The sequence below is a fragment of the Amphimedon queenslandica genome, unplaced genomic scaffold (assembly GCF_000090795.2).
Source record: "Amphimedon queenslandica unplaced genomic scaffold, v1.1 AMPQUscaffold_12589, whole genome shotgun sequence".
Classification (NCBI taxonomy): Eukaryota; Metazoa; Porifera; class Demospongiae; order Haplosclerida; family Niphatidae; genus Amphimedon; species Amphimedon queenslandica.
In genome coordinates, this window is record NW_003547175.1 from 2493 (window position 1) to 13218 (window position 10726).

At 33.8% G+C, this 10726-nt stretch overlaps 2 protein-coding genes and 1 long non-coding RNA gene across 3 annotated transcripts in view; all 3 read right to left on the reverse strand.

The window, feature by feature from the left end:
• Window positions 1–9: 9 nt before the first annotated feature.
• On the reverse strand, window positions 10–2465 carry LOC109587386 (uncharacterized). Its single transcript, XM_020003623.1, has 3 exons — window positions 566–2465; window positions 458–508; window positions 10–318 (listed from the first exon to the last, which is right to left on the reverse strand). Exons 1-3 carry the CDS (start codon window positions 2463–2465, stop codon window positions 17–19), a joined length of 2253 nt encoding a protein of 750 aa, XP_019859182.1. The 3' UTR covers window positions 10–16.
• Window positions 2466–4045: 1580 nt separating this feature from the next.
• Window positions 4046–10726, reverse strand: part of LOC109587387 (ankyrin repeat domain-containing protein 17-like) — a 10837-nt gene continuing 4156 nt past the window's right edge. Inside the window, exons 9-11 of the mRNA XM_020003624.1 lie at window positions 9896–9994; window positions 6017–6115; window positions 4046–4144 (exon numbers count right to left, since the gene is read on the reverse strand). Coding sequence (XP_019859183.1) covers window positions 4046–4144; window positions 6017–6115; window positions 9896–9994 — 297 coding nt within the window. The remainder of the gene's footprint in view (window positions 4145–6016; window positions 6116–9895; window positions 9995–10726) is intronic.
• Window positions 6452–9267, reverse strand: LOC109587389 (uncharacterized). The gene is made up of 3 exons (XR_002187563.1): window positions 9184–9267; window positions 7467–7565; window positions 6452–6536 (listed from the first exon to the last, which is right to left on the reverse strand). It is a non-coding gene; the product is annotated as an uncharacterized LOC109587389 (long non-coding RNA).

The window sequence follows — 10726 nt, forward strand, 5'->3', positions numbered from 1 at the left end:
CTTCGACAGTTTATCTTTATATCTTCGATTGAGTTTTTGAGCAAAATCGGTAGCAGGTTGAGTACTCTTTTTCATTAAAAATATCTAATAATAAGAAGAAAACAGACTCTTTAATTTTAACTGCCACTTTAACATGTTCTATTAATTCTTCCATTCGCTGATACTTATTCCGCCCAGTATTTGTATCAGTTATAGCACTCCTCTCTCTTTCAGTGATCAGATTCATCTGAAGCAGCTTGCTTGCAATTTCAGAAAAATCATCAGAAAAATATTCCTTAATCTCCTCTGTGCTTTCCACAAGAACTTGATATGCAATATCTATAAAATAAAAGTATATACAGTATACTAAGTTTCATAATAAAATTCTATTGGTGTATTCAAACAGGATAGATTCAAAGCTATAGCACCACATATAGTATTCTAAGCAAAGTGCATAAGCCTATAATGCTGAACTCACTTGACTCCAGAACATCAGGTAAATGTTGTAACTCATCATGCCGTCGTTTTCCTATAATATCATAAACAAATTACAGTATGCATTAAACACTCAACTCTATACCCTTACTTTTACTTGTCTGATCTAGCCAATTCAAGCAGTCAGGCATTTTTTGAGATTTATGGTTAATAGTGCAATGAAAAACATGACGCCGTTGTTTTTTGAGCCACGATACTACAGCTACATGCCTTCCTTTACCACAGGGACAGTAAAATGCTTTTTTTGGCTTCTCACTAAGTTTATGTGCTAACATTGCTGCATCAACTGCTTCTTCCATAGCCTCCCTTGCTGGAATATAATCATCTTCTGCTTCACAATAAAGTGCAATACAGTCAACTTGTTCCACAAGAATAATGATACTTTCAAGAAGATCTGGACATTGTAAAGTGAAATAGTTTGAAAAGTTTGACTCTTCAATGACTTTCCACGAAGCTTCCTTCTCAGAGAGAAGATGAACAATGACTGCACAAAAGAGACCCATTGGAATAGCATTTTCAAAATAAAATAAAAGAGGTATTGTGTTAGGGTAGGGGTTGATGTCAGATACATCTTTTATCGGTAGAAGAGCTGGCATGAAGAAAGTATCTTTCTCGGGTAACTTTGTAGCAATCAGAAGATACTCAAAAAGACCAAGTAACTTTGTCTCAAAATCAGAAAAGGCCTTGGATATCTTATTACAACTCTTTGATGCCTTTTTAAGGATTTCAATAGAGAGATGACCTTTACACACAAGTGCTTTTTGATCAGAAAGTAGAAATTTTGCATCAGAATGAGCGTCACAAACAAAAACTAGTAAATCTTTAAGAATGTTAAAGAGACTCTCTATATTAACAAAAACAAGATCACCAGCAGGTGAATCAGGATAAAAGAGCAATTTATTGAGAAAACTGAGAAACTTAATAGCACTTAATGATTTGTCAGCTGACAAATTTACTTCCAATTGTTGACCAAGCTCTTGACAATAAGATAAGCTCAGAACACCACAACCTTCCTTAGCAACATCATGGAGAAGGACGCCAAAACAATACCACTTCAACGGAACTTTAATTTTATAATGATTTTTCTCTAATGCTTGAGCAATCTTGTACAGATCTGAATCTGGCTGTAGATCTTCAAAGACTTTATTACGAGCTTTACTACCATCAACCTTATACAGATATATTCTACCTTCATGTCCCACTATCTCGCAAGACTCATGACGGTGAGCAATTTCATTAATTTTTTTTCTTTTATCATCACTTGATTCTTTACCTTTCTTTAGTGCTTCTTCATACTCATCAGGATGAGTAGCAACAGGTAGCACTTTTAACTTATCTGAAGGAGGTGTAATCAATTCTGAAAGAAGGGGATCATCAGCAATCAACGAGCGGTATCGCTGTGTACTTGAAGCTATTGCAGAGAGAAGCTGCTTCAAAATTTCAATAACTGAGAGTGAACGCTCACTGACATTAATTTTTCTCTCAGAAAGCTGCATTGCTGTAGAAGATGGCTCATTGAGATCCTTAGATAAACTAACTACTAGAAGTAGGACTGAAGCATACGGCATGAATGCTGGCAGCAACTTTTGAAATTGAATCTGGCCCCCAGAATCAATAAAATATAGCCAACGACGGCCACAAAAACTTGTTCCTTCTTTTTGATATTTCTTACACTTCTGATAGAACTTGCGTACCCTAACAAAAGCATCTTTCTCATTACTGAACTCTATTGTAACTGGAGTATTAGAAGTTACTGCAGAACTCAAAGGATCATCATCCATAGGTTGAGAATTTTTGACACTTTCATTTTGACTTTTGGGTTTAGAAGCTTTACCATCCAAATGTTGGTCAATTTGTCTCAAAGGTTTTGAAGGATTCTTTTTAACACGCAACCTTTTCACGGCATCTGACTGAACTGCAGTAATTACTTTTATTCCCATTTCCTCTTCATTGATTCGTTCCCAGTATTTTCCAGTCTGTCCATAGCACATAACAGCTACACATGGTGGCTCAATACAGTTCGTACTGGTTTTATCAGTATAAAGCTCAGAAACAAGTAGCGATTTCACCGAACTCTTGCCTACTCGAGCTTCTCCTTGTACTGTAGTTTTAGTGACAAAAGACTCAACAAGGCCATCTTCCATTGCTTCTTGAAGATACTTTTGATCTATGATAGCAAATGAAATTATAAAAGAGTTATAAGCTATATACCAATTTCTTCAAGAAATCTGATTGTAGACGTTGTATTTGCCCTATCACTGTCATCTATAAAATTCATTGCAAAGAAATAACAAATAAGGATCATAGAGGTGTTTTCTTTACTTGAGTCAGTTGCAAAAATATCGAGAAATGTAGGGTTCTGAGTTGTGCTCTATAAAAAGTAAACAAAGTTTTGCTATAGCTGTATTGCAGTAATATTTTGTGCTATTACATATACACATTAAGAATACATCTATATTAGTAAGGCGGTAGCGTTACTAAGTAGGATTCACCCCCAAACAAAATGGCTGCCACGATTTTTGCAGCCTTGCTATACCGGGAAAACGAGCTCCTATGCTTACCAGACTTCTTAGAGGACCTTATCTTGACCAGAGGACTCCAATGATACCACCAGAGTGGTTCTAAACCTTGTCTAAGAGGAAAGTAAAAAATCAGCGAACAAGAACATAAAAAAATTAAAAAACAAGGTTAAGTAGGATTCCAGGGTAAATTCGTAAAAAGTAATGGAAACAAGGACAGGTAGGATTCCGAATGACCAACGAAAATACAAAGTGAAATTCCTACTCATGACGCAAATTCTACTCTACATTGCAAGGTGATCCTTAATTTCTTAAATAATAACATCAAAAGTACAATTAGAGTAAAATTTGCGTCACAAGTAGGATTTTCATTTCGTATTTTCGTTGGTCGTTCAGAATTCTACCTGTCCTTGTTTCCATTACTTTTTTACAAATTTTCAACATCGTCAGTAATAGGTTCACTATTTTACTGATTCACTGTCAAATGTCAATGACATTAATTGTGTTGCTGTGAATTCTTGCCAGTTACCACTAAAGGTTGATTTAAATATACATGTACTGTACATGTATATATAGGTTATACACCAAAAAGGTATTGGGAACCAACAAAGGGTTCTATAAATATGTACAATAGTGCATGTACATGTGTGCACTGTTGATCAATTACCCCATACATGTAGTGAAAATGTTAGTGGGTATAGTTTTGTTATTTTAACAAGCAAAAATTTACTGATTTTAATTATCCTATCATTAAAAGTAGCGACTGAAAATTTTGCTCAGAAAAAATTTATTTAAAATTTCAAACAAAAATTTAAAAAATATATGTGCCACTCCATGCATTTACTTATTACTAGTTTTTGTAAATCAGCCACACTAGCTTGGAAAGTATTTAAACTACGGTGCCCAACTGCCCATGCATCAAAAATCACCCTGGGTTTATAATATTATTATGGACTCATGCCTTCTAGCAAATTAATTGCAAAGATGCAAAATTACATGCAATGTATATTAAAATTTAAATTATTCAGAAAAATGCAAACAATAATATTGTGTTAATTACTCACAGGAATTGGATCAACTTCTTCACTTAACAACTGTACAATATTATTATGTCCTTCTGTTGCTGCTGCAACTACAGCAGTTTCTCCTGACTATAAAATACAATAACAATTACATAATAAATAGAATCTTATCACTGAACCAAAGCTTTTACAACACTACATGTACATTCATGTTACATTCTGTTTAAAAAGCTTTCATCTCCGCTCCATAAAATATTCCTGTATAGCAGGGTTTAATTCTTTTTTGTAGGTCTATTACCATAAAAGTGAAATATTTTAAGGTGACTTTACATTAACAACATAAAAATTAAAAACCAATTAATTATTTATTAGATTTATAGCAACACATGTGTAAACTGTAAGATTAAAAACATGTAAAAATTTAATAATTAAATAATTAAAGGCAGTGTTCTATGAAATTTTGTGGCTTACTCCTTGTAGGCCAATTGGCAGTTTTATTTTTGTGACTGCACGTTCACAGTTTACAAATTGTATACCATAGGTTGGGATGTATTCATGGCTGCAATTATTTGCGGTGATAAAAAATTTCAATTAAAAACCATGGAAACCGAGGTAATATTTTAATTGAAAACGGCATGATATTGAAGGAAAGCACCTTGCTGCAGTGTTCTTGAGCTGTTGTTCTTCTTGTGTTACTAAGCCTTGGTCTCTTTGGAGCTGCTTTTACCGGTTCTTTACAGAACTACTGTCTCGCCGCATCTTGGGACTCTCCACCCATTCTAGTTAGTGTTTATTGACTTGGGTGTGGTTTATTATCACCACCAAGCGGACCAGCAACAATAGAGGATATGCGTGCTAAGTATATTCATAGCTTTTAAGTACCGTATATCCAACCCACACAGTAAATTGGCCGCCATGTTGGACGTCAAGTTTATTAAGAGTTCAATGGGGAAAAACACATTTTCTTGCCTTGCTACCTTCTTGAGGCCTTTTTCGGAAGCTTAGAAAGCATCCTGAGGATCTAATGGGGTCTAGTAGTCACCTGAAAGATTGCTATCAAGAAATACAGAGCGGTTTTCTGGTACCAAGCCTTTTTCTATCTTTTCTCCATTGCTACCAATGGAAAGTTGACGTCCAACGAACTAATTTTTTTTCTTGAAAGTTATTACGGTATGCAATGAATATATTTATTTTGCAATGAATATACTTAGCACGCATATCCTCTATTTGCAGCAAAGAGGCTGAAAGAACTCTGAGGTAGAGGTCCATACAAGAAGTTAACAGATAGAGAAGGACTCGCTGTTGGTGAATGGCTCCAGTAAAGCTGCTAAAGAACAGATGAATAGCTGAACATTAAACACGTGGTCTTATTGTCATACCAACGCTCTAACAGTTACCATGGTTTTTAATTAAACTTTTTTATGACCGCAAATAATTGCAGCCGCGAATATATCCCAACCCATGGTATCAAGTATGTAAATGCAGAAGCAATACACAAACATGGCAAATCTAATATTGTGAAACATAAAATACTGCCAATATAAGATATGCATCATACTGCAATATGGTAAACAGGCTGAGCTATTTTTTAAAAGGTCTTTAAGGAAAAAACTGCCAATATAATGCAATCATAAAATTGCCAATATTAAGTGCTGCCAAATTTTTTAATTATACAGTACTTCAGGCTAGTAAAAAAGGATAGAATCTTTGTCAATTAAGCCATGCAAAAGCCAAGTTATTAATAGCTGTTAGCCACCAATATTTGTACCCATGGACATTGAAGTTTGAATCAAAACCCAAAATAGTTGGCCCTCAAAAATTAAATATCAAACGGAATCCTTGTACATACAAAAATAGTAAAGCTGAAAATGCTTATTACAGGTTCAATATAAATTATATAATTTTGAACTTTTCTAACTAAGGGGAGGTCTGAAGCTTGAAAAATTAAAAAAAAGCAGCCTTATACATTTAAACCATCAGATATATTGTAATAATACTTACAAAATTTGAAGCATTGCGATCAGCTCCATTACTTAATAGCAATTGTACAATCTCATAGTGTCCTTCTCTTGCTGATTCAATAAGAGCAGTATCTCCATCCTATAATAACAAGCATGAATACAATGAAAATGTCTGTTCACCAGTATGAACTCTTGCCAATACTTGTAGTTTATAATTTAAATATTAATCAAAAATAAGCAGCAGTAGGTGCCTGACCAGTATTTACTTTCCTTTAAAAGTTAAAATGGAAATGCTTATAATGTCCTAAACTTGGTCACTTTAAAACTGCATAAAGAGCATCAGTATATTTTAATCTACATTTACTGGAATAATGTAAATTTATAACAATGATGAGTTCATGGTAATAAAGTATTCATTGCTATATGATATGGGTGCTGCAAAGTAATCAACATTAATCAAAATAACTTGCCGTATTTGGGTCAGCTCCACTCTTAAGCAGTAATTCTGCAATTTCATAGTGTCCTTCTTCTGCTGATTTAATAAGAGCAGTATATCCATCCTAAAAAAATTATGGTAATCTACTTTACTGTTCAGTCAGCCAAGCCTGGCATGCATCAAATTTTTTGGCATTCAGATTTTTTAACGACCTGGGGATGTAGCCCCCAGGTCGTTCCTATAATTGATTTTACCCACTTGCGATGTTTGTATATTATATATTAGTATGTCCACACTTACATTTCCTCTATACATGTTGTATTGGAGAAAATAACAAGCCTTAGCAACCACCTACCCACGCTCCTTTACATGAGTGGGCATAGCCACGGCAAACAAAATGGCGGCTTACACATGGGACAAACTTTTGTGCTTTCTAACAGCAAGAGAACTTATAAAGGTTCTCTCTACCTTCTAATGCTTCTAGAAAAGTCTTTAGACAGTATTTGTAAGTCTTAATAATGACCAAGTTGTACTTGCAAGGTAGTGAAATCAATTATAGGAATATTTTTACACTGTTACACTGTTTATATGTATATTGGCACATGTACATGTATTATAGCACTAATAGCAGCTACAAATACAAAATGATATATAAAGGTTACATACTGTAGTGACACAGCACTCTACCAATTTTTCTGCTGTGTGGTATTTTAACCAGCACATGTAGCTTAAAATTGAATGACCAATTTTTTTAATTGTTGTGAGTGGTTGAACAATTGATTGTTGCTGTTATGCATCGCTGTTATGGCTATTTACATGCTATTTCTATCAAAATAAACCTAGAAATTGGCCAGTATATGCTACTAATTTTGCACAATTGTCTTTACAGAGTCATATTAACTAAACTTGGTAAGTACACATAATGTCACATATACATGAGTAAAGTGATTAATCAAACAAACTAAATACAGCACCAGACCTGTCCGGTGCTGTACATTGCAGATCAGAATGTCAGGGTCTGCAAGTGCTCTTGTTTAACCCTAGTTATACTCACTGTATCTATGAGGTTCACATTAGCTCCAGCAGACACTAAATTTTGTACAACCTCAACATATCCTTCTTTTGCAGCAACATGAAGGGAAGTAACTCCATCCTATACAAGTATAAGAAACACAAGAAAATCTTAGTACATTGCAGTATCATGTACATGTACATTCATAATTGTACATGTACTTCATGCATGCAGCATATTAAACTATAACACTAAAAGACTGACAGACAACCATAAGCAGATGACAGCATATCATAACAAGTTGTGCTTTTAAGGCTTAAAAATTGATCAACAGAATGATAACAAAAAATAGAAGCTACATGTGTTAGGCACTAACAGAATAACAAACAAATAAAAAAGTACATGTACATTTTATATTAATATTCATCCATATAAGTGACTTTTGATTTCATTACAGGCACTATTAATGCTATTAGAATAAAAATTGCAATCATCAACACCTATGATAATTAATTAGGTATGTCATACATGTAATTATTAAGAACAGTTTACTAATTGCATTTATTAGTACCCACAAAATCTACTGAGAGTTAATATCACAATATTTTGTATCCGTACTTAAAAGTTACTCTAAGGTACATGTACATACTGTATACACATGTGCTACAGGGAAGGGGCGAGCATTTGTAATAAATGCTTAAGCCTGAGCATAAGCAATTTATAATTACAGCAAACATAAGAAAAGCACAAGCATTACATTTTTTCTGTGAGCTTAACTTAAGCACAAGCATGAGCAGTTCAGAAAGCCCTTAAACAAAAGCACCAGCACTTTTTACTACATGTACATACACATTGTTCAATAATGTTTAAGGAATGTTTATTGTTTGACAATAATGCTTATTGCATTTAATGAACATAAAAGTTTTATGAAATTAAATAGATTCAGATTTCAGGGAATGAGAGAAGATGATAATCTAGAATTTTTTAACAGTTATACATAACCTGTTCGTTAGTTCACACTGCCTTGGAAGTAAAGTATGAAAACCATTACATGTAGGCATGGAAATCTTCACCACACAAGTATCACACCCCTTGGTTGACAAAAAGCTACACAGAAGGAATTGAGGTAGACGAAAATTTCCAAAACAAGAAGGAAAGAAGTTGTTTATATTTATAGCAGCAGAGGCTCCTCACTGATTTATTGCATTCGACTAGTAAGTTGACTGTTATGTAGCTTGCTACATATTTACAAACAATCACACACCAATCAAATATGCTTTAAAAGTGCTTTTAAAATGTGCTTGAAGTACTTCAAAATGAAAATGCATAAGCAGAAGCACCTTTACTGTATACAAAAGCTTTTAAGCATCAGTCAAGCACTGGAAAAAACCATTCCTGATATACTATGTACCATAAAACTGGACAGCGAGGCACCTAAAGAGCTCATTTATACAGTACTGCAGTTAAAGCTGAAAAAAATATGGATCCTATAGCATAATCGGTTAACTGGACACCAATAACTGATTGTTGAATGAGACAATAAAACATTTGTAGCATACAAAGGTCAAAAAGGCCAATTTAATAAAATATTATCATTTCTATTTGAAATAATTATGATAAATTTAGCCTCACAGTGCAAATAATGATTAATTTTAGTGACAGCTGGATATATTGATAGCTTGAAAATATTACGCTAAGCCAGTTGGTTAATCAGTTAAAGTGACAGGCTATAGCTACAGTATAACTACAGTATTGTTACCTCATTGAGATTCTGATAGTTTACATTAGCTCCTTGAGACAGTGCAGACTGGACACCAGTAGAATCACCTCTTTTAGCAGCTTCATATAATTTATCATTCTACAATACACCATAATAAACACTACTACATGTACATGTATGTGTAAAAACATGTATGATCATGACCATACTAACTTTTCATTATACAATGTATGTGTACATCTACAATGGCAGTAATTACTTTCATCAAAAGTACCTAAAGGTACCATGTCTCTTATACTTATTAAATCAATCAAACAAAAATATCTGCTGTGATATAAAAAATATGTGTGCATGTACAGCCATGTAGATTTCTTTATTTCTATCAATCTGCCATTCCATTGTGTAACTATACTCACATGAATTGTAACATCTGGATCAGTTTCTTCACTTAATAACTTTACAATCTTATCATATCTTCCTCTTGCTGCTGCAACTAGAGCAGTTTCTCCTGACTATAGAAATACAACAATAAAAACTTTATTAAATAGAACAGCAACTACATGTATATGTCTTTAAAGCCTAAAATAATAGGTACTAATATTAAAATCAGTACACACAACCTACAAGTACATGCACATGTAAGCCTAGAACAATACTTTCAGTTTTTTTAACATTGGGATCTTAAAGAAATAATAGTGATTTACTGAAGCTTTCAGGATTGTAAATTAGATACAAGTATAGTCAAGCTTACATAATTTGCAGTGCTTCGATCAGCTCCATTATTCAATAGCAACTGTACAATGTCATAATGTCCTTCCTCTGCTGCTGCAATAAGCGCTGTATCTCCAATCTACAAGTACATTTGTAATAATAAGATAAGTACACAGTTCTCTGTCATGCTACATGTTACATGTACATGTACATGTACAAAGCAAACCGTCAGTTCACAAGTTTATTTCATAATTTAAAAGTTATACAGTGTAACAAAGTAAGGCACTATAAGTGGGTAAGCCTAAGCAAGCAAACAATGTACATGTACCATATTATACTCATATGTCCAGAAATTGCAATGGAACTTCCGGTCATTTTAATTTAATGATATTCATTGAAATTACCATAGCAACGAGTATAGTGATGGAGAATGGAGGAATCTTGTCATCTCTATTCGAAGAGCAATAACTCCTATCTAGTATGGCGACTGGACTTTATTTGGCACTGAAGGCTTTCTAGAAGTCTTGTGAATGGAACTGGAGATGCTATTTTCACATATTTCTTAGTTTTAGACGGCAAGCATGGCATTTGAAGCAAATGGCAATGATAAATCTTGCTTTAAAATATTTCCTGTGCTTGTAAAATGTTTAGTAGCATTATCCCGACATTCAGTGTCTTTTTCTGAGTCCATGAGTCACTAAGATGCTTGTTATGCAGAGCTGATTGTTTTTCATGCATGGTGTATTGCAACCACGAGTGCAGAATTTTATGATTTTTGAAAGCTTAGGGTACAAAAATTTCCACTGACTACCTTATCATTTATACACCATTCTGTTGCAAATTAGTTTTACTTTAAATTTCCAAAGCGGGA